Source organism: Bactrocera oleae, chromosome 5 (assembly GCF_042242935.1).
Source record: "Bactrocera oleae isolate idBacOlea1 chromosome 5, idBacOlea1, whole genome shotgun sequence".
Lineage (NCBI taxonomy): Eukaryota > Metazoa > Arthropoda > Insecta > Diptera > Tephritidae > Bactrocera > Bactrocera oleae.
Window position 1 is genome coordinate 7,443,957 of NC_091539.1, and position 25,500 is coordinate 7,469,456.

At 34.3% G+C, this 25,500-nt stretch overlaps 1 protein-coding gene across 1 annotated transcript; it reads left to right on the plus strand.

Moving 5' to 3' along the window:
• The first annotated feature begins 231 nt into the window (after window positions 1-231).
• On the plus strand, window positions 232-25,104 carry LOC106623047 (uncharacterized). The gene is given in 4 exon segments (XM_036376938.2): window positions 232-281; window positions 3,026-3,812; window positions 20,145-20,330; window positions 23,989-25,104. Coding segments are annotated over 3 exon segments (1,242 nt in total). The 5' UTR covers window positions 232-281; window positions 3,026-3,295; the 3' UTR covers window positions 24,528-25,104.
• Window positions 25,105-25,500: the final 396 nt, after the last annotated feature.

Here is a 25,500-nt window from a genome sequence, read left to right on the forward strand (position 1 = left end):
ATATTTATTCCAAAGCATACGAATTACAAATCAGTGAGGTTGCGTATACGCACTGCACACCTTCAATTCACTTAATAAGCCAACTAAGAGTAGCACATTTTGAAATCTGCGCTCTTGCAATCCCTCTAAGAGACACAAACACAGAGAGCGCATCACTTCAGTTGACTGGAAAACTGAAGAAAATGCCAAAGTTATAAAAACCAAAACACTAGCGCAGCACTCGAGCAGTTGAACGGCGGCAGCAGCGGTGGCAGCACCTTCGAGACTCGGAAAAAGTCGTGGTAAAAGTGTGTTAAACAAATATATAACGGTTTTTAACAAAAATATATATATATGTACGTAAATGCGTATGTGAGCACAAGCGCGCGTTTTACTACTACACTTTGTTGTTGTTGTTCAAATTACGTGCTGCATTTTTTTTGTTTTGGATTTTTTGGAGCACAATTTCAAAGTGCTTAGGAATTTTGCATGAACGATTTGCCGCGCGTTAAGTAGCCACTTGTGTGTGAGTGTGTGCGTGTGGGAAAATATATTTTTATGCGCTCATAAAAATTTAAAATCACTATTAGCAAATATTGAGCAGTAAAAATATAAAAAATATAAATAAAAAAATATTTATAAAAATATATAAAAACAAACAAAGATTTTTTTTAGATATAAAAAATTATATGGCAAAGAAAATACTGAATGGCAGCTGCTGACGTGCATATCGGCCAGATCGCAATAACAGCAACAACAAGTTTGGCAAATAATGAAAATAATAAAGATAAAAATTTATAAGTGCGTTATTGGCGAATTTGTCGTAAAAATAAATTGCGGTTAAGCGCTTGAAAGAATTTGCTTTGGATTATACTGCAAGCTGCCAGCAAGTGTTCAACAATAGCAATCGGTTGATGGCGGCGCGACGGACGTTCATAGCAGAGTGTAAATCATTCACAACTATTTGTATACACACACGGCACAACTAATACAAAACACCAACAATAAAGACAAATAAATAAAAAATATTTGGCTTACACTTAGCGCTAGCTGGTTCATGTGTGTGCGCAAGCATATGTGTGGGTGTTTATGGCTGCGCTTGTGACCAAACATATGGAAGTGTAGACGTTGCTGCCAAAGTGGCGAAAGTAATGGAAATATATACTTGTATATGTATGCAATGCATATATACTGTATATAATATATATATGTATTTAGGTGTGCATTATGCTTAATGAATTGATTGCAAATTATTAATTTGCGCAAAGCAGTGGAAAAATAGCACGCCATTAAAATTTCAGGTTCAACATAAAAACATGAAAAATAATAATAAAAAAAAAAACAGTTTTCTTTTTTTAAAAGCACAGTTTAAAGTTTGCGAAGTGGAGCAGCGATATTGAATACTAAAAATGCAATAAACTTTATATGACTGAAAAATTTGGGTGCTGAAATTTTTTGAAAATAATAACAGCTCAAAAAATCACTAGGCGACAATAGCAGCGGAAAACAATTGAATCAATAACCAAAAATGCTGGAAATGTGTAAAAAAATATGCTTGTAGTTTAGAAAAAAAGTAAAATAAAAGTTTATAAAATTTAGATTTTTGGTAAAAAAAAAAATTTATAAAAAAAATGTTTGCTCTTTGGTTAAAGGTTTGAAATTTATTTTTTGGTAACAAAAATTTTAATTAGAAAGAAATTGTAGCCAAATTTCGAGATTTCGGCTAAAAAATTTAAAAAAATATAAAATATGTATGTTTTGAACAAAAATTAAAAAAGAAAAAATAAATAACAGAAAATTGTAACAGAAAAAGTTTTATTGAAAACTATATACAAAAATTAACAAAATTTCAATTTTTGGTAAAGAAAACTGGTGAAAATACACCAAGAAGTAAAAGTGTGTTTCGTCACATCGAATCGAAAAAATATTTCCAAATACTAGAAAAAAACATACAGTTGCATATAAATTTCGAGTTTTGCGGTTAAACTTTTTTTTAAAATGTCAATAAAAATAATAAAAAATATTATAATTTGAAATACACGAAAATACATTAAATTTTTTATTAAAATTTTATGAAACTTTTTTTTTGGAGCATTAAACGAAGCCATAATATCAAATTTTATTAAATTTTAATTAAAATTTTGTGAAGATATCGTCAAGTTAAAAAAGTTTTACATACAAGCACTTAATTCTGTTCGTTCAGTTTGTATGGCAGTTATATGCTATAGGCATCCGATCGGAACAATTTATTCCGAGATTGCACCATTGCTTTAGGCAATAATCCATGCCAAATTTTGTGAAGATATCTTGACAAACATAAAAGTTTTACATACAAGAACTTGATTGATATGTTGTAGGGGTCCGATATCGGCCAAAAACTTTCTAATCGATAGATCAAAAAATGACTAGTTCGCGTATATACGGATGGACGAACGGAAAGCCAGACGAACATAGAACATAGCTTATGTATATACTATGTATCTATCTAGGGTTTCTTATAAAAGATCGAATTGCAGAAAAATTTTATTTTTTTAAAACTAATTTTCAACAAATTTTAAGCCAAAAAATTTAAACGTTTTAATCAAAATTTTACGAAAATAATATTTTTTTGGATTTTTAATTTTAAATATTTTTAAATTAAAAAAAAATCAAAAATTTGGAAATTTTTATCTTGAAGAATATGAAAAATGTTGATAGACGAAAAACAAATTTAATTAAACGTCAAAGAAAATTAAAAATATTCTTAATTAACGGACAAGCAAAAAGAAATATAAATAATTTTAAATTTTTTAATATAAATTATAATTTTGAGAAAGTACAAAACCAAAAAAATTTAGTTACTTCTAAAAAATTTTCAAAACATTTTGTAATATAAAAATCATATTTAATTAAAATAAAATTGAAGATTTTTTTTGAAATAATTAAGTTTTTTCGCCACTTCGGTTTTTTTGTTTAATTATAATTTTTAAAAGGTCCAAATCAAGAATATAATAATTATTTCTACGAAATTTTTCAAACAATTTGTAATTTTCAATATTCATATTAGCTTCCAGCTGAAAAATTCATAAAAAAGTAGTTAGTGAGCGCCAAAAATAAATGTTCGAAACTGTGAAGAAAATATGACAAAATGAATGCGGCGAAGTTCTAATGTCTACAAAAAAGACCACAAACTCAAACAAAACCCAAAAATGCACGCCAAACTATAACGAAAGTAAAAGCAAGTAAGCGCACAAGCCCAGTGCTCCCTAAGGAATAAAATATCCTTCACAACAACACAAGACCCCAACCAATCTCCAGGTCACCGTCCACGCCGGCGATGCTTTTGGAGTTTTTTAAATATGCCACAAGACTGCTGAGGAACAATATGACAACAATTATACTTGCTACAACAACAGCAACCGCCACAACGCCTACACTTAATATAACAACAAATTTCACAACAGCTACCACAACAAACATTTCTAATATCATCTCCAGCGCCCTCCCAACACAAAACGGCATGCTACCCGAACAACCCGCCACAACGCAACCCCCATTGGAGTTCTTCAACTCTACACTCAAAACGTTCTTCAATAAAACACTCGCTAATGTGGCGCAGACTAATTTAAGCGATTACACCACACCATCACCGCTTTTCAATGGCACCGGTGTTGCCGGCGGCATGGCGGGCGGTACATTGACTGGTGGCGCAGCAACGGTAATGTCTGCTCTGCCTACGTTGCCGGTGTCGCGTTACGCCATGGAGGCGACGACATCATTGCCAGCACAAACGGTGGCCACATTCATGGCGGCGGGAAACAAGAATCGCGCCACAATAATTGTCTATCCCACAGGTGGGTACGTAGTGAGTTAAGTGTGAAAAACTATTGGTTGAATTATAGTTATACCTATAGACGTAGAATACTTGAATGTCTGTTGATGTAGGAAGGTGAGGTTAGAATTGATTTTGTTTAGTTAGCGAAGACTTTCTGATTTGAAATGTTGTTTTCTCGGAAGTAGCCAATCCCTTAAAAGCTCCGTAAAGCAATCAAAGTGAGACCAAAAGTACAAACGGTTCTATAAAATTTCCGTTCTACCCCTAAACTATTTTTAAGACAGTCAATCTTATGCCTAAGAACACGAGGTTTATCCTACAGTTTAGCTAAATTTAATAGTAATAAAGTTGTCTCCAAAAACTGCTCGTTTTTGATTCAGATTTCTTTCATGTTCTCTTAATTTGTTGAAAGATCCACGTTCTCGTATAATTTTTTAAGATATTGAAAAGTTTTACTTTGTTGCGGATATATTTCGTTCAAACAAAAAGTACTTTCAATCCTAAATCTACAAAGAGGTCATTTGGCTTCAGTAAAATAAAAATATATCAAGAAGGACTCAGCCATTACCGACTTTTTAGGGACTTTCTGACTTTCTCCTAGCTCAAAGCAATCTCTTCTTCTTTGACCTCAAGCAGTAACTCTTTAATGATGGAATTATTCTTTAAGCAATAAGGTCTCTCGAGCCAAATTCAGATCACCAAAAATATTTTGGCCAAAGAATAATATTATTTCTACGAATAATATCTTTTTGTTGACCAATCTCTTTAAAAACCCTGATCCTTGAGCCACTAACCAAGTTGTTCTTGAACTTGAGTTACACAATAGAATGTTTTATCTGCTTCAAATGACATATTTACCTTAGATTCCTCGGATTTTATTGATTTCAGAGAGCTTTTAAAATTGTATAAGTTGATATTTAGTAAAACAAAAAAAGTTTAGGGCAAAAACCAGCAGTCACAGCGGATTTGCTACAAACTGCAAGGCTGGTGACCTTGCTAGAGGGGGCAACCTTACCCCAATTTCATCCGATTGGATGTGTATCAATACTCCGTTGTTCTCTTGCGCTCCAGCGTTAGACCTATAAACTTTTCGCTAGCTCGGCAAGCGCTGTTTAACAACCGAAACTGGTTTGGCTGCGAGATCCTTCTCTGAACTCTTGTCTAACTGGACATCGTCGAATAGGCTCACACGCGGTACTGCAAAATATTTTGTAGGACGCTTTTTGTTTAAGTTGTACAGAGGAGGGTGAGGTAGAATCATTTAGTCAGTTTCTATTTTTGCACAGCTTTTGCTAATATTGAAATAAATAAATCGTCGGTCTATGAGGATCCGTTGATACAGTTTTAGAAGTTTTCTGGGTATCAGAAAGAACCAAAGTGCACAGCTGCCCAAGTGCGATCCAGCGCTATCTTTGGCGCGTGGATCAACTCTACGACCTCATCTAATCTAATACTTGTATATTCTCTGACGCGAAAATCCCTCCGAATCTGATTGAGTTTTAAGGGAATGGGGGGTGGAAGTTTACAAGTCCCCCAATCTGTATATTTTCTGCCGTATTTTCGTAACTATTTTGCCCCAGCGAGTAAATAGGTTAAAAAGCATGAAATCATATTACAATTTCTTGAAGCGTGAGATGCCTATTCTATACTCCACTGAAACTCTTTTACCCGGTGTGGTAAAAAAATCCCGTCAAGTTTTTCATTAAAGTCAAATGTTCAATTTGTATGTGACTAATACACGAGCAGTCTACATCTGCTTGGAAAATGTATATGAAAATGAATTGGAAAAGTTCAAAGTTAGAAGAATGGTGGTGGGTGGAGAAGGCTGCGCATTTTGACAACAACGTAAACTAACTTCCTCAACTTGTCAACCAGCCAAGTATGTAGACAGGCAGGCAGTCAAGCAAGAAGTTAATGAACTCTTTAGCGGCGTAACTTGCCCTCCCACCCAATTACATGCAGCCATATAACGCTGTTGCTCACGCTCCTTACGCTTGAAGCCCTATCAGAAAGGCTCAGAAAGGCGCAGAAAGTGTTGGACTAGCTAAGATAGCCGAATAAGCTTAGACAAAGTTTTTATTGCAGCTTTTTTCGCTTTGCAAAGTTTGCGAACAAGTAAAGCGAGCGCTTGCATGTGTTTCGGCAAAATGTTTGCGTAAAACTTTTCGCCTTGTGTTTATGTCATGCATAAAGAAACCTGTCAAAGCGACGGAGCATTGCCGAAAAGTTATCGATACTAGGAAGTAAAGCGCTTGTTAGCGCGTGAGTTTTATTTAAGCAGATGACACGCACCTTGGTTGTTTCTAGATACCCCCCATCTACCAAAACAAAAGCAACTTTTCTTATTAAAGATTTTCGCGTTATAAAAGCTAGTAAAATGATGAAAAGAAAAATCGCTGAAGTTTATTACTTTTGGAGTTGTTCTGGCAAATATAGAGATTAGAGTTACTTCCGAGAAATGTGCCTGACAGTCGGCGTGCACAGCTGACACCGTTATGCGTCCAGTTGGAAAATCGGTTAATTCAAGTGGAATAGCGATTTTCGTACGACACAAAATGGCTGACGAGTAGTTGAAGAAGTTCGAGTTGTATGTTTGCTGATGTTGTAGAAAAAAGCTGTGATAAATGACTTTCATTGATGGACATTTATAGTTGTTTTTATGACTTGGTTAAGTGATATTTATACTTGATTGATTGATGACTATAACGAGTGCATTTGAATGAAATGTAAATAAATTTCTTGGAAACGATTTTAAGCAACTATAATATAGTGGAATACGAAAAAGAATCCGACCAAAAAATTTTGGACTTCCATTTTAACTTTTATGTTAAGTCACTCAGGTAGAAAAATAAAGCTGATTACAAAATTTTGAAGTTTGGGGTATAATTGGATCGCTTTACTCCTAAAACTAATTACGAAAATTTGGGAAGAAGTGATACAGTTACCATCAAGCTCACAAAGCTTATTTGAGTTACAAATTTCAGCACTTTCAATACATTCAGAATTGAGTGGGACAGTTAGAAAGATATTATAATGACTTTGAATGCAAGCATTGCTTGAAATATTTTAAAAAAAATATAAGGTCTGTTATTTAATGATCGGGAATATTTTCGTAATTTAGTAAGAAGTGAGATAGAAGTGAGCTTTAAATGCAGTGTTTCACAAGTTCAATTATTGATTGAATTAATACCGACTTCGAAATAGTTGTATAACTCAATAAATTTGTATTTTTGAAAGCTTCTGTAATAGAGATCTTGTCATACTTTGGACAATTTGCATCTTTTTCATTTGACGGAACGACGAAATCTTTACTGTTTGCTTGTAGGGTGGAATTTCAATAAAGTATTTTGCTGAAAGCGGCTTTTATTGAGATATTGTCACATTTTTTCGAATTAAGTCATTTGGCACATAGTGAACGTTTGTATTTATTAAGTAATTACTAAAAATTGCTATCTAAATCTATCATTGGGACGGCGAAATTTCTGCTGATTGCTTGTGGAGTAAAACTTCAATATAATATTTTGGTTTCAGTCTTCAAGAAAGTTGTGCCATACAGTTTTCGTATGAAGTCATGCGACACATCTGTGAATGCAGTGTTTCACAAGTTCAATTATTGTTTGGATTCATGTCGGCTAGGAAATAGCATTATGTCTTAATAGATCATTGCTTTTGAATGCCTACGTAATAAAGATCTTTAAAAAATAATCGAACTTTCTCTTTTTTTTCTTGATCGGTACTTGCAAATCTCTGCTGTTGGCTTGCAGACTGGAATTCTAATAAAATATTTTGATATTTTTCTCAGTCTACAAAAACATGTTGTCACACCTTTTTACATTTAGGATATTATATTATTCGAAAAAAAAACAGCACGAATTAATGCATACACCCAATAGTTCAGTATACCTCGAATCACTGCGTGTTCCTAAGTTATTGAGTATTAACATTTTGAACGCAGTGTTTCACAAGTTCAGTTACACCTAACTCAAACTTCTTCTTCAAGTTGCATAATATTTCAGTGCTTAAGTGTGTGCTTTTACGCTCTGCTTTGTGCTCTAAGTATGCGCTGTTTGCTTGCTACTTCTTCCCTCTTCCCTAAAAGCCAGCTATTAATATCAAAAGTATGCATTTAATATGGTACGTGGTAAGAAAGTTCCGCCTCTTATCAGCCAGCGCGCTGCCATTAAGTCAATATCTACACTCTGTACTCGTTACAACCCTTTTCCATCACCTATTTTCTCTATGCTGATTTAAAGAGTTAATAATATGGGTATACCATATATGTGTGTGTCTGTCATCTATTTGCATATGGACGTTTCTCCGCTTCTTCCAAAGCCAAGTGGCTTGCTTGTTATTGTTGTTGTTGCTGTTGCTGTTCATGTCAGCGCACATTTGTTTCAGTTGTGTGCTATTTAACCTTTCTGTGGCATTTATGTTAACTTCCTTTAGTTTTTTCCCAACGTGCTACTGTAAATAAATTCCCCTTCTAAATATTGCCAATTGTTTGCAGTTGGTATACTTTGCAAGCATGTGTTTGTGCGCATATTAAATTCCCCAATGAAAAATTTACGTAATCTATCAACTCACGCCAGGGTGTACTAACGCAAACACACGCACACATACACACGAGCACATAAAGCCGCATATTTGCATGCATATTTTTGCCTGTAAAAATGTAGTTTATATAACTTGCTGTGCGCCGGCATGCATACATGCATTACTATATTTTTAAGCTATTTTTTAATATTATTTTTAGATTTTTCCATATATTTTTTTTAGTTATTTTTATACTTCTCCTCATATTTGATTATTATTTCTTCTACCTTCGTTCTGCTATTTTTTATATACACTTCATGTACATATGTTGCCTTTGCAGCAGTTTGTACGTTTCACATTTCCTTTCAACTACACACGTAAACTGTGCCTTTGCTCTTGACAGTCGCTTGTTGGCTCCCCAGGCAGCCATGGCGTATACGTAACCCCAATTTGTATAATATGTTATTTAGTTTATTAAAATGTAGTTAAATATTAAAGTTGCCCCAGTGGCGACCAACAGGCGTGCACACACATACATATATAGGCATGTTTATAAATATGCAGCTATTTTGCATACGCATGTGTGTGTGCGTTAATAGTTTATTTATGCTTGTGATTTTTTGGCTTAAATATTTGATGCGTCCATGTACAAAGATTTCATGAAAATAGACATAAAGCTGTGAGCTATCAGTGTCCGTCGGGTATAAATATAAACACACAATATACATACATATAAATGCATACTTAAAAACATATTGTACATAAAAATATGCATACAAAATAATGTAAAAAAAAATTCATAATATTGAATAAAATTAATCCTGCAAAATATAAATGGCAAATATTTGAATTTGGGTAAAGCAGATTAAAAGATAATGCGCTTAAATTATCTTTTGTGCCTAAAAGGTGTGCTTTGTTAAAATTAATATAAAGCTTGAGTAGTTACAAAGAAGGAAAGGATCAAATATTTCAAAAAAAATATTCAAAAATATGTTAGTGAAATGGTTTTTGTACATTGCTGATTTTTATCTAAACAATTTCTTCAGAAATTGCATAATTGCCTTAGGAAATAATCCATGTCAAATTGCTTAAAGATATTCTGTCAAATGAAAGAGTTTTTCATACAAGTACTTAATTTCGATCGTTCAGTTTTTTTGGCAGCTATATGCTATCTTCCGATGTCGATGCTTTCGACAAATGAGCCGCTTCTTTTGGAGCATAGGCTGTGTGTCGTCAGGCTGTTCATTTACATATGTATTTTTTAGAGTCTCCGACGTTCACTTCTGGCTGCTACAAACTAATCCAGTTTCATCAAGATATCTCAATTTTTATCAAGTTATCATTTGCACGGACGGAGAGGCAATCACTCGGAATTCCGCTCGTCTCATCATCCTGATCATTTATATATATGTATATAACTCATATCTAGCTTTAGGTGAACAAAACTACATATCATACTCTATAGCAACATGTTGCAAGAGTATAATATAATACCGAATATAATTAAGAATGAAAATAATAAAATTTCAAATTTTTTTCAAACCCACAAGAAAGCATAGAATTTAGCCTACAAGGACACCGTTAACACGACAGTCGGTTCTAAGTAACCGGAAAGGATCCGAATTTTTATTCGGCCTAGGACTGTGAATTCGGCACCATACCTCGAAATTACTTTAGGAATCTGCCGCTACAACAACAACAACAACCCAAAAAAAAAATTATAATAAAAATCTATATGCAACTGAAAAATTGAAAATCTATACGATTATTTCGAAGAATCAGATTTATCTTTATTTATATCAATAGAAAATATTCAAAATTTAAAGGTAAAAGCAGATTATCTGAAATGATGATAAAACTAAAAAAAATAATAAATTTTTAAAATATAAATTTTTTATAATTAATTTTAACGGGTTTGTCTTTCACAGCAATGTTTCCTGTATTTAAATTTGTTTTACATTTTCTTTAAATTTTTTTTTTATATTTTTTTTCCAATTTTTATGATAATTTTTTTTAAATTTTTAATAGAAGGTTTACAAATTTTGACTAAAAAATTATAAAATTAGTATTAATTAAGTGTAAATTCAAGCACCGAAATATAAATTAATATTAAAACTACAGTTACTAAAACTAGCTAAACTCATTTACAAAAATTTTAAAATTTTAAACATGAAAATACAAAATTTTCAATTTCAGATGAAACTTTTCCAATTTCTATACAAAAAAAAGTTGGTAATGCAACCCTTGTCTAAAAAAAAACATCAGCACTTTGAAACTTCTTACTTTGCCTGATTTAAAATCAGCATTTATTGCTCATCAGCCATCATACGACGAACGTGAGCAACTATTTTATCAAATAACTAACGGACCTACTATGTACAATATTAACTGAACCCGCACACCAACGCACACACTTGTGCACGCCGGCAAAGGCCTTTGTTAGTTGCTAAACAAATGGTGTTGGCCATAGATATTCTTATTGCAACAGTTGTTGTAGTTGTTTTTGTTGCCTTAGTGCATTTGTTAGCATAGCACGTTTATTTGCTTTACACAGCTCAGCGCCCTTTGTATGACTGCTAACGGGCGGGTGTGAGTGTATGTGTGTGTGTGTTTTCTTGTAGCGGTGTTTGTTCGCACCAATGCTGTTTGAGCATTGAGTTTATTAAAAAAAAATTAAACGTATAGCGTATGCATGTGTGCATGTGTGTGCCTCTTGGCTTTGCCTGTGACTGTGAGTGTGTGTGTGTAGATACCCTTCACTCGCAGACTTAATTTTTTCCAACTGAGCAGGCAATCAGCATCGGCACTGCGACTGTCAGTCAGTTTTGGGGTGTATTAGTGTTTGGCAAAGCTTTTGTGCGCTAGTAATACACTCTCTGTGTGAGTGTATGTGTCTGTGTGTGTGTTCTATGGAAATGGCAAAGTTGGCTTGAATTCATAAGACCACTCGACTGCCGAGTTCGTTTCGTTGTTTTGTCTACATTGTTGTAGTTTTTGTTTTTGTTGTTACTCTTTGCTGTTCTTGGCTCATGCCATTGTTAGGTTAGAATAAACAAAGTCAAGTTCGGCCTGCTGTGAGGTAGGTAATCCAATCATATTGAATTTGGGTTCAAGCCAAAATGGCGCTTATTTAGATTTTTGGTATTAAAATCATTAAGCTGAATAGTTATTTACTGAATTTGCTAGCAAAATGGCGCGTCTACCCTTATCACGGTATTTTTTTTTTATGCAAAGCAATTTTCAATGACCATATCAAACCTCTACGATTATGTTGTTTGTTAAACCAAAATGACAGCATTAGAGGCTACCGCAGCTTTATAAAGAAATAAAAGGTCATGTGTGTTTAAAATGTATAAACATGAAAAACAATTTTCTTCAGTTGTGCCAAAGCTATAATAGACTTTACAAATAAAAAAAGTTTTCACAAGTTCTTAATTTTGATCGTACAGTTTTTATGACAGCCATATGCTATAGTGGTCCGATCCAAACAATTTGTTTGGAGATTGTACCGTTGTTTTGGACAATTATCTGTACCAAATTTCGGAAAGATATCTTGCAAAGTAAAAGAATTGAGAGCTTACTTGTTCGACTTGTTCTTCTTTTCTTTCCTTTTTTGTATCTCATATTCCTCTCTTTTATTCTATATAAATACTACTACATTAGCATCATCAATTTTTCAAGAAGTTTATATTTAAAGGAAGTCCCAACGCCAATCTTGTTATACAACGAAAACTTTTGTATAGCTGCAAAGAGCTTTAGAAGTTCCAAACGCTAGTTCTAAGCAAGCATTATTGAAACTCTCAACGTCTTGTGACTAAATGCGTTGGTGAAGATTTACTAGTTCATATAGTGAATCTGAATAACCGCTTAGTTAACAGTTAGCTAAGGGATTCAACTTTTTTTGGAAGCTGTGTGTTTTCCTGTATGATTTGTGAGCTCAGCAAGTAGTATTAGTAAATTTTTTTTAAATGTTTCTTCGGGAAAAACTTTTTCAAATGTAGAACTGTAAATGACTTCACAAATAACCTAGCTTTGAGGTCATATGTTCATAAATCCGTGAATAGACCATCAATCCGGCATCGCTCATTTGGTCTGCAAATAAAGTTTTGTAGTCGTAAAGACGCTTTTTGTTGCATGTCAAAGCGTTAAAGCGGGTATGTTCGCGTTAGCTGTTATATTCCCTACACTTAATCAGAGCTTTATTATTTCTGATTAATACCCAGCCAAGGGATGACATCATGATAACAATCAACAAAGTACTTAAAATAGCCTCTTAAACCACCAGAATAACAGAAAAGAGAATTTGAATTACATAAATTTTGCGCTAAATTATTTACTCACCTTTTGGGGTAAGAACACGTTAATCGACTAATAATATTCATGGCTTTGCTGGAAAATTATTTTCTTAACTTTTGAGTTGCGTTTTCCTGCCGCTTTAGCGATTCACCCACTACCCTACTTTCAATAGTAGTATGCAAGCAACCAAGCACTTCCAGCGCTCATCAAGCCGACACACTTAATGCTTTTCTGCTGTTTGCCCAACATGCTCAAACACCGTCACTTGAGTCGTTAAAATATTTTCATAGGCTCAGCTGGTCGTTAAACAACAGGCACTCTAGTGCCTGATTACATTCAACGGTACATACCGCAAATAACGACAAACAACTAAGCAAGCACACGAATAATATACTATAACTATTCGTAGTCACCCAACGCACCCCAAACGAATGAGCGACTAGCGTTTGAAAATTTCAATGCGGCATTTATGCCATCCAATCATGTGTTCCGTTAGGTATCCGTTTCGTTATGTTGGCATTCAGCTTGTGCAGCAGCAACTTAACGTCCTTCGACATTCAACGGCGCTGCAACTATCTGCCCATTTAAGTACTTATTCATTCGTTGTTGTTCATTCACCACCCGAGCTCGCGCTCAGCCGCTAACAAACGTCGCTCATTCAGCTGACATTTAAGTATATGCAGAGCAGAAGAGGGGACAACACAAGCGCAGACCTCCCGCACTTTTTCGTGCACACAGCAGATAACCTTCATCGTCAAGAGTCTATTGAGCTGTGAAGCTTGGGTTCTGCAAGCTCTGGCCGGTCGCCCCGCATGCCTTTATTTTCGCTACCGTGTTGTTGTCGGTCTGCATATATTTACAGTTTCAATACATATACGTTAATTTATTTTTACCTGCATAATGAATTCGTTTTGCCGTTATGTATAGAAGTGCTTGTAAATATTGTATTCGATTCGCGCTTCCATTTGTTGTCTTGCTATAATTGTGCCACGTGCCATGTGCTAGTGGCATACTGGAATTATTTTTCAAAGCTTTTGGATAATACCTTAAACACGCGCCTGCTCAACGCCTGCTGCTAATATTTGCTTGACTTACTTTTATGGGATTTCATAGCACGTGTGTCCTCCTTCACTTAGCATAGCCACTGTATGCTCAAAATCGAAATCAATCAGATTCGCGTAACCGACTCACTTAGAGAGGTATATGAAGGAGCCTTTGTTAATAGACAGAAACCTTGCGGGACTTCTATTGATATTCATTAGAATTTTTTGAGGAGAGATTAACAACTACAAGAAGATGCCAAAAACTTGACTGGGTGGAGAAAAACGGATAAGCTTGAATGCTTTGATACGAGGCCAGAGCTCGTGTGTCCTTCGCTACATAGCATAGTCACTGTATGCTCAAAATCGGAACTTCGGGTTTCTGACTTTTTTGGAGGGTATTTGGTGAAGCCTTTGTAAATATTCAGAAACCCTGCTGGACTTTAATTGAGCTCTATTAGTGTTGTTAACAACTACAGGTAGAGGTCAACAACTTCACTGGTAGAGAAAGTCTCGTGCGCACTCCGCCACTTAGCATAGTCACTGAAAGCGCATAGTCAAAGCGGGCTTCCGACTCACTTAGTTAGAGTTTATTTAAAGAAGCCTTTATTAATAGGAAGAAGGCTTCTCTGCATAGCGAAAAATGCGTGCTACTTTCTCAGTTAACTTCCGGATGAGACCTATAAAAGGCGATTTGACTTTGCCCAAGCTTCTAGCGAAGTTGTAAGTTCTTCCTTACAATGATGACGCGAAGAAAGTAGGTAACAAAAAATAAAAGCAGTTCAAAGTCAGGTTAGTACTAACTTCTCCAAAAAATTAATTAGCATCCAAAAGCTTAAAGCCTCTTGCTACGAGTTCCCTTTATGCGCTTATCACCAAAAATTATCCAACGAAAATATATTCAAATTCATCATTTGTCCAACACACCGTCATTATATTAATTTATTTGTAACACCTGCTCTACCTTATTCCGCTTCAAAGCATTGAAGCACTATTCTATACCGAGCAACTCAGCTTTTAATCACTGCTTTCCACTATGCACTTCCCTCAACGTTTTATCTCGTGTAATCCCCTTCACTACCCAACTAAAATACATAAGCAACGTCAGCTTTCAATAAATATTTTCCTTTTCTCAACTTTTTTTTGTTTGCTTTATATTCCCAGAACTAAATCAGTTTGTGCGCTTTTGTTGACGACAACTTTCATTGGCTTTTTTCTTTATTCCTTAATTCCTTGATTCCATAATCGCTTTGTACAATATAAAGGCGCATTTATACTCGTGCGTCTTTCATTTCATTCGTCTTTCTGCAACTGTACGCTGTCGATTCTTGCCTTTTATTACTATACCCTCAACAGGGTGTATTAAGTTTGCCACGAAGTTTGCAACACCCAGAAGGAAACGCCGGACACTCTATAAAGTAGAGCTGGGTCGTTTAAGCCATGTCTGTTTGTCTCTCTATATAGACGCGAACTGGTGCCTCAGTGAGATATCGACCTGAAAATTTGCAAAAGTGCTTTTCTTTAGAAGAAGCTGTTCATTAGTTCGAACCGCTGATATCGTAACACTATAGCATAAAGCTGCCATACAAACTGAACGATCAGAATCAAGTCCTTTTAGAAAATCTTTTTATTTGACGAGATATCTTCACGAAATTTGGCACAGATTATGGTGCAAGGCAACGTTACTATCTCCGAATATATTGCTTAGTTCGGACCACTACTGTATGGAAAACTTTTTTACTTGTGAAGGGTATTTAGCTTCAGCGCAACCGAAGTTAACGATTTTTTTGTTACGTCTAAGCTTTTATTTAATTTAATTTTCTAATTGAATTTGTTAGCATAAATATATTTTTCACTCTCCCACACACACAAACACTTGTGCAGTTATTGATTCAGTGACATTTGTCTTGGATTCAATTAAATTAGCAAATGAATATCCTTTTTAATCTGAAGGCCGCACAAACAAATACTTGTATGCAGTCATATACACGGTGATGATGTGCTTCAACTGTGTAGCTAACTGTAATTACTGCCTAGAGTGATTTATGTTTCAATTTCGCATTTTAATTATAATTTCATATTTTGTTTTGCGGCTTTGAAGCTTTTTCCATTAATACGCGTACATAAGCATATTGACGACGACGTGTGCGCTTTTGAGTATTTATATTAGTCGATGGGTAATGCGAAAACCTCAAATACTTGGCGTTTCAATTACCACTACCTTAGCTTCGCTTCGTTTACATAAATTTTCTTTAGCAAACAGCTCTCTATCGCTTCCGTTTCACTTCCTTTGCTGACTTAGTCATTCTTCATTCATTTATCATCATCTATTTTTACCGCTAACATTATTCATTTCCATTTTGCTTGCATTGAGCGAGATGACTCAGCTTCTTACATGTTCATCAAAAAATTTACAGCTACATGTATTTTTGGCTGATAACATTATTTAACTTCGTAAAAAATATCGTCAATGCAGAAAAATTAGATTTCATTTATCAGAATTAGCCATTTCTTTTCTTTTCTTGATATTCTTAGCTAATCGTAAGACCACGGTAGAACTTTTGAGTTATATATTACGTTTATAATCTCAGTTTGGTCAAAGCTCGCTCCTTGTGGTATACTTTATAGCCTAAAATAATAGGTCTAGTAAAAAGAAATCCATAATTTTTGATATAAATTTGAGATCTTATTTAGCATAGTTAGAATGCTCCGATTTCGTGAAAATATGCCACGTTTTGTTTACTGGTTTACTGTTATTTTGAAGGTAATTTCATAATGCTGCTCCCAAAGAAACCTTCGTTTCTACTGGCAAAAACCTGAGACAGTCGATTTTCACAAGCTTCTCTTGAGGCATATTTTTCACCAGCTAGATCATCGTCAAATCAATCGTCATAGACAGAAACAGGTAGTAATCACTTGATGCCAAGTTCGGACTATAAGGTGTATGCATAAGAAACTTCCAACCAAGCTCCCGAAACTTCTGACGAGTCACAATCGCTTGTGTGCGGCATGGCGTTGTCCTGTGGAATTCAATTCCTCTCTTATTGGCCAAAGCTGGTCGCTTTTGGGAGACTGCTACCTTCAGATAGATCCAATTGTTGACAGTACAGGTTTGAATTCAGAGATTTTTAATATACATGTCAGCAAATTAAATATTTTGTTGTCAAAACTGACTAAAATTGTGCAACATTCTTCAATTACATGCCCTTATGGCATACAACCTCTACACGTTAGCTTTGCTTTGTTTGCCTCGTCAACCTCATTAAAATTGCGAGCGTGTCGAGTGACAACGAAAATGAAACCAACTACCATAATACCTGTGGGCATACCGCCAAATATAGCGAGCTAACCGAAATTATGATTTTTCCGCAAAGAATTTCACTTAAATAGTTGGCAAGCCTAAAAGTATGCTTGCCGTGAGGGAAATGTTTTTGCTTAGCTCTGTAGCGGCATACATTTATGCTTATTTAGTTCACTGACTGCACAAATGATTGCGGTTTAGTGTTTACTGCTGCTGCTGAAAGCCAGTTTTCATGTGACTTTTGGCATTAACTCATCATTAGATATACTTCTCGAATTAAATGTCTATTTAGCACGTTGTTGTCACATACAAACGTAGTGCGTACATTTCTGCACGTATACGTGTACATATTCGTTGCATACTTCGCCGCACACTTGTCATTTACATAAATGTAATACTACATATTACTGTCGACCGTCAGTGAAGTTGAGTTGTTGTGTAAATAGCTGTCGTTAATGACGCGCAACATGGCACATTTATCGCACACAAGCTGACATACACGCGCAGAACTCACTATCTCTCTCTCTATCTATCACTGGCTGCCACTAGTGAGATGTGCTTTTAGGCGTTTTAACTTAGCGACGTGTCTTTCCACGCTTTCTGGTTTATACACATTTCCCCTTTCGGTTTCCTATCTCTGCAATTGTTACCTGTCGTATCTAATATCTGAATTTTTGTCACACCGCTTCCTGGCCCAACTGTCAGCCTGTCATTTCTGCTATCCTACATATAGATAACCTTATTTTTTCATCATGTATTTGGTAGCGCTGTGTCTCTCAGTCGTTTTTCCGTCATTACTGCCTGTGTCAGTGGTTTTTTTGTTTTTGTGTGTGCCTCTAATGGCTTTAGGTTTGGTTTGTGTGGTCTATGCGCGTCGGCTTTTGGTCTTATCTCGGTCGCGTTGATGACGGCTGACGTTAATTGGGTTTAATGATGCGTGGTGACAACAGCGCCGCTTCTTGGTGCTGGCGCATGGCGCAGGTCCTTGTAGTGCGAAAAATACTCCGCTGTTTTTGTGCCTTTTGTTAACCGTTAATTCTATTGGCAAATTTTTTTTGTATATTTTTTCGATCACGTCTTTGCTTTAACCTCAGCTTATCGCGCAGTTTTCTGTTTTTATTTTATTTTTTTGTTATTTTGGTCCTTGTGTAACGCTCAGTGGTCTTGCTGCCGCGTAACATTGCCGGGCATTTATAGTTATTGATAAATTATGCAGATTATTTATACATTTTGAGTGTGTGGAAATAGTTGATCTTGGTTTGCTGAAGGTCGAATATTCTTACGCAGAAAGCAGACTTATAAAATATAAAAAATTGTGTACTAGCAGTAAAAAAGAGCATAAGTATAGCAATAAATCGTGACTGTTGCTTGTTGACCGAAAAAAGCCTGACTATTTGTCTCTATAAATTAGTGGTAATATAGCTAATGCGGTAATTTGCGGTATACACATTTATTAAATGAATAAGTCAAAGCGGTTTGAAGGCACAGAAAATATCTGTCAATGGCTCTTTCGTACTTGAGTAAAGCTATAAATGGAAATGAGGGATGTAGTCCTCGGGTAAGTCTCTTCTGAAGGTTTTCTAAAGCTCATTCATAAATTGCGCATTTGGGTAAAGGAGCCAGAGTCCAATGTATCTTTGAAAATATCGCGCTCCTATAGGTTTGTCAAAATGAACCTCCGAAGCCTTTCGGAACAGTAAAAAAACGATAAGGACATTTACTTTCGGTTCAGCCCGAATATTTTACCCATTATGTCACAATATTTTTTTCTTAATTCTAATTTTTATTTAAGTTGGCTAAACCATTCAGTCCTGCATAATCGAAATAATTCGGTAACTCAGGCAAAAAAAGCGTGCCCCTGGGATGAACTTAATTAAGTGTGATCCAGAACGCTTGACGACGATAAATATGTTTAGTTATTTCGAAGTAGTTGCGTGACTTTTGCATTACCCTAATTCAGACAGTGCCAGAACTCTTAACGACGATAAATTTGTTAGTTTCCTAATGTCTAACTCGACGAAACTAACTTAAGAAACTTCAAGTTACGGTCGCTGTTTCGGCGGTTTTGGTTTCAAAGTGTTTAAGACCTATCACAGGGCTTCGAATTATTAAAACGTGATTTCCCCCCAAAACAGATTCGGGTCGCAATATTATAGATAGCTTTCGTTTTGCAAGCGCGGAACAACATATGACTGGCTTCAAAGAGAAGTATTTCTCGTAAAATTGTCCAGGAGTTTAAACTTATGTCTGAGCTTTCAGGACTTTCGTTTGACAGAGTAAGCATAAAGCGCGCATAGAGGGTCCATAGAGAGAGCACATTGACTCTGGTTAGGTTACAAATCTCATAATTATAGATCAATTGGTTTTTGTCGCTTCCTTCAAGAGGTGTATGCCCCATAAAACCGTGTAGGAGTTTAAACTTCAAGCAGAAGTATAGTGCCAACTCCTTACTGCCACCCTTTTCGATTCAAGAAAAGTAGAGTATCATAATTTTTCAACTCCATACATCACATGCTGACCAATGAGAACCTCTCTAGAGAGAATGCAGAGCAAAATAGTCTAAATCACCAACTGCTACTAATACTACATTGACATTCATCGGACACAGGGTTGCAGTGTGCGTAATCTAACAGCTCAATTAGAAGTGTGTTTAAAGTTTACTCATAACCTATTGCACGGCAGCCTTGGCTAAAGCGAAATTGTAATAGAAATGCTCAAACTCTCAACCGCAGATGGTAAACAATTTAATTGAGCGGATTAAAATGAACAGCTGAACATGAAAACACGCACACACTCACTAAAATACAAAGAGTACTTTATGTATTTGCTTTTGTACCACAGGGAAAGACACTTGCAAGCAAACACAGCACTACTACATTTACACTCAATTAAATGCCATTATAAATGAAAGTGTGTAGCGGTGCTAAAAGTGCATGCATGTGGGGTATATGTGTAAGACCATAAGTGCTTTTGACAAATTATATAAAATTGTTACTTAGCTTAGTCTTACAAGTAGACACACAACTATTTGTATATACAATTTTTTTATTAACTTAACCTCATTTCCAGCTCGCTGTTACTAATTGCTCCGCTCATTTCTTATAATCACATACAAGATTTCTGATTATCGTATTTTTTGCTATGCTACAATTTATCTTCCTTTTTTGCTTGTCCATTGCAGTTTCGCCCGAGTCCATTGTGATACCCATCGTTTCGTGTATTTTCGGTTTCCCTATATTGGCATTGCTTGTCATCTGTTGCCTGCGTCGTCGTGCGAAATTGGCAAGGGAACGGGATCGTCGGCGTAATTACGATATGCAGGACCACGCTGTGAGCCTGGTCAGATTTAGTCCCATACATAGGCTTAGTGAGTTGTTCGGTGTTGTGTTGGAGTGTGCTTATTTATAAACAAGGAAATTTTAAATAATTTATTTTAAACAAAGAAAAAAAAAATATATATATAAAGAAATAAATAAAATATTAAAATATAAAAATTAAACGTTTAATAAATAAATTTACAAAAAATAAAATATTAAAAAATTTAAAAAATAAAAATAAGTACACCCCTAATGTTGTGCTACACTTTTCTTATACTTTGCAATTGTGCATTTTGTAAGTAGCTGCCAATGCTTGCTGCACTATTTTGGTATTTTAGTACAAAAGAATGATTAGAAATTTAGTGTTAGGTATTTTATGAAAAAAAACATTGCACGCTAACATACCTAGATTTATTTTTCAAAATTTTATGATATCTTACACTAACTATGCAATAAGTTCTCTATAACGTATGCTAAAATAGTGGCACGCGAGTATTTTAGCAGTGTGACCAACCTTGATTTACGATGTTGGTTTGGAAATAGTAATAAACATGATTTGCAGACAAATAATAAAAATATACGATAATATATTTTTACGATATGTAATATTTTTTATCATGATTAATTTTTTCGGTATTAAAACAATGAATATTGAAATTCAAATAGTTTTAACAAAAACTACGATATAATTTTTTTACGATATTACATTTTTGACCGCAGAATACTTAGTATATAAAATTTTAACTCATTTAAAACTCACTCTTATCTACGAATATTGTGCATTAAAAAAGAAGCAATCTTACTTCTTAACGGCAGTTAATGTTGATACAAGTAATTTTTCAAGATTATGGTATAAGTTTTGTTTTTGCGATATTTTGTATTTACACACTAAATAAATTTGTGCTTATCTACAGACAGCAATTGAGCAATACATAACTAATTTCATCAAACGTTCAATTTTAGGTATTTTAAAAGCGATTCTTTTAATATCTCAAATATTTATTAAATTACGATATGATATTTAATTACAAGTTTTAAACCAAAAACATTTAAATTTTCGCACATTCCAACTCTAAATGTTTGAAAATGTAATTTTATTTACAAATTCTTCATTAATTTCTTTTCTTTTGAAACTCTGAATGTGATATAAACGAAACATTTTAGTGTTCAAGCGAAATCTGTTCTGTTCGTAAATTTTATTTTTAAATTGAAATATTTTCTAAGGACAGAAAGAATTCATAACCTTTTTGTAGTTTTAAGATTTTTGTAAATTGAAAATTTTGATAGATTTACGATCATTTTCATACGATATTACATTTACGAGATAGCGTTTTAGAAACAAAATTTTATTTTCGTCATACAGTTCGGAAAAATATGGAATAAAACCATTTGTTTAAGTTTTTAAATAGCAGCGATATACGCTATTAATACATTTTTTTTTTAAATAAAATCAAATGATGTATTTTCATATGCTTACTGAATTATATTATATATAACATTATTATGATCTGACACATAGACAGAAAGTTTTTCTAATTTACGATATTATATTATATTTAAAATACTTTATCTATCAACTAACGTGTTTTCAATTGAAAACTGTATTATAATAAAAAATATACTGAACTGCACTCATTCCCACAACTTCATTGCCATTTTCACAGCAGATATAGTTCTCAATTTATATATTTATTGGCTGATAGCGCCAAAAAGTATGCTTTACCGTCTAGCACGCCTTTATTCAATGCGTTCAATTTTATTATTTTTCATAAAACATTCATGTCCCCCAACAGGCACTTCCGACATGTCGAAGTTCATCTGCTCAGCGGGCTGTCAACGGCAGACTTGCCAAACATCGCCAACAATTACAAGTACAACAAGTGCAAGTAACTGCCGCTTGTTGGCTGATGACTCGCGGCTTTTACCAGCACTGACAGTGTCGCTTATTACGTGTGGCGTTGACAGTGAATTTCACATTTCCATTTTTACGGCTGCCATTGGCTGTGTGCGTGTGCGGCAACGAATAGTAATCGTACAGATCTACTTTTAGGCGCACGTACGCACGCATACATTAAAAATGCCATTTTTGTATTCCCGACATTTTCAAAAAAAATTTATTGCGCATTTTAAAAGGTTCTCATTTCCGAATACTTGATCGTCATTGAGAATTTAAAGAGCATACGAATTATGTACCATTTTTCGGCAAACAAGTGGCACTTTTAAATATTTAATGTTTTTACTGAATTGAAATTTTATGCATTGTATTTAAAATGAACATCTACTCGAGTGTCTTTTATTTTTCTCAAGCATTTAAACGGCTGATATCTAAAATTTTCTTATACTTTTTTTGTTACGTTTGTTTCGTATTTAAATACGCAAACATTCTCAATGATTTCTGTTCATAATCTGCCCCATTTGTACTAACATTTTAATATCGCCTTTTGTGGCTCAAATTACCTTTTAAAGAGCCTGATACCAACATGAAAGACATTATACTTTACACTCTTGTTCACCTTTCGTATATACCTTTCTTCCATTACAGTTGCTCACGTTTAGCAAATAGCATTTGCATATTTGAAATTTCTTAGCAATTGATTTATGATTATTGAACTTCGCAGGTGGCAAACACGCTTTTTGTCTACATTCATTTCTTATATGCATAGACATTACGACCAGTTTTATGAACTCTTCAAAGCAGACCGAGTAAGCGACCATTTTACTCGGTTAAAGATCAAAGAAAATGTTTGTTTTCTAAAAAAAATTAACGTAAGGGTAGTATTTTACGCATACCACTTAGGAAAACGTTACGATATTAAATTTTAACACAATATCGTAAACGGTTTTCTTGTTGAATTACTGTTGTAAATACTAGTATCGATTTAGAATTAACGGAAAATTAATTTTATTTGCATACAATATAAAAAAAAGTTACGATATAACGAAGTCACATAATAACGTACACAATTTTCTTATTTTTCTTGTTTAACTATTGTAATAAACATTAGAATCGATTTAAAGGAAAATTAATTAACGATATTACTCTTACAATATATATTTACACTTTCGGAAATCGTTACTGTACATTGGTTCCTCTTATCAAAACTAAACAAATATAGTTATAATATATATAATATTATATTATAATATATATAATATTATGTTTAAGATATTAAAGCATTGCTTACGTTCTAAAAGGAAATTAATTATTTATTATAATCACATTCATTCACCTGGCTTTAGTAAAAAAATATCACAAATATATTAAATTTCTTATCAAATTGGTTTATTTTAGAAGCTAAAACAAATTTCATCACTCTTAAATACAATAACGGTAGTTTAAAAGAAAAACTTATTTACGATATTAATTTACGATGTCAGGAAAAAATGCGTGAACTAATATTCAGTTTTACAAGTTATTATCAAAATTGGGCAATGCACCAAAAAAAAAATAACAATATTAAATATTTTACGATCTGTGATGCCTTCTAAATTCTTTTTCTTACTATTGTAGCTTTTTTTGTTTCATTAGTTTAATATCTGAATGTATTAAAGGTCGTACATATGAAAAGCCTAATCAAAGCCAATATCGTAAGTCAAGCAGTTTGTATGTATTTAACTCATATACATGTGAATGTATGTTTACACTCGCATATGCTTCCTACAAAATATTAATTATTTACATTTTATATTCCCAACGCCTTTCCATAGATTACCGACCGTCGCGAGCTATCAGTCTACGTCCTGAACGAAGCCTGAGCCAGGGTTTCACTTCCCTGGAGCTCGATACCGTAGTGGAGGAACGCTGCAGTGATGTGGAACAAACGCAAACGGAAATACTTAACGCCGAATCACCCATGGAGACGACCTCCTCATACCGGATGTCCTTTTCAAGCTAACAATTAGCGGAAAAACAAAAGCTACAACAGCAACAACCACAGCAATCATATTTACTACAAATTTCTCCAACAACCACAACGCCCACAACCCCACAACCTGCGGAAAAAATTACACACAAACGCACACATTCACAAACGCGTTTCAAAATACGCAAAACCGAATCGGTGCAGGAGACCCAATTGGGCGCAACACCCACCAACAAACGTGCCACCAGTAGGAAACGCTTCTCTATGCGTAAATCACGTTCACTTGACGCGGAAGCATACACGCTGGCCTGCGTACAATCGCCGCTCTGGGCGACATTAACGAATGCCCGTACAATCAATGAAATCCTACAGGACGATTACTAAATGAGGTGACAGCGAAGCAAGCGGCTGTTGAATAAAAAAGCAACCAAACTACATAAAAAAAATGATGGTGAAAGTTTTGCTTGTCTATCGATGATTCCAGCTAAGGCCATTGAAGGTAAAAAATTCTATCATATTTGGCCTACATCCCCTCATCGTAAACGTCTTAAATCGAGCAGGAATTTACAATTAATTTGAAAGAAGAAAGTAGCGCGTCCCTTCCAAAGAGTATGGGTAGTGTAAAAATATGTAATTCAGCAGAAATTCAATTGCCTAAAGAGGCGAAAGCAGACTTATTAAAAATTTATTGTTTTCTGTGTTGATATTAAATAAATTGAATATTAAATATTGATAAAGTTGCAATGTATTGGTAATAAAAATTTAGTAGCATAGTGTAAAAGTAATTTAAGAACAAATGTACTAAAGAATTTACTAACTAAATTTGTACTATATAATTTACAAAAGTTATTATTTCTTTAAACTTATGATACATTTATGAACAAGTGGAACATCAAAAATATGAGTGAAAAAATTAAAAAATAATAAAATTTTCGCAGCTAAAATCCCAACATAATACTAAGCAACGGTGTTTTATTGCAAAAAGCTGGATTTTTTTAAAAATGGGTATGGTTTTGGGTAGTCGTAGGGAGAAATACATAGAACTACCAACATACATACATTACTATTTTCAAATATTCTCATATCTTTATATATATAAATCTTCATTACGTGTGTTTGTAATTGAACTCCTTCTAAACGGATTGACCGATTTTGATGAAATTTTTTGTGTGTATTCAAGGGGGTTTGAGAATGATTACACAATTCGATCAACTAGATAATGTTTTAACAATGAATTTATTTATTTATAAATTGTTGTTGAGCGTTTTAAATAGAATTCCGGCAGACTGCGCTGCAGTCGTGTCCGATATTCAAAAGTATATTTGAGTTTCAGTTGAGCCTGGTAGATGACGCTGAG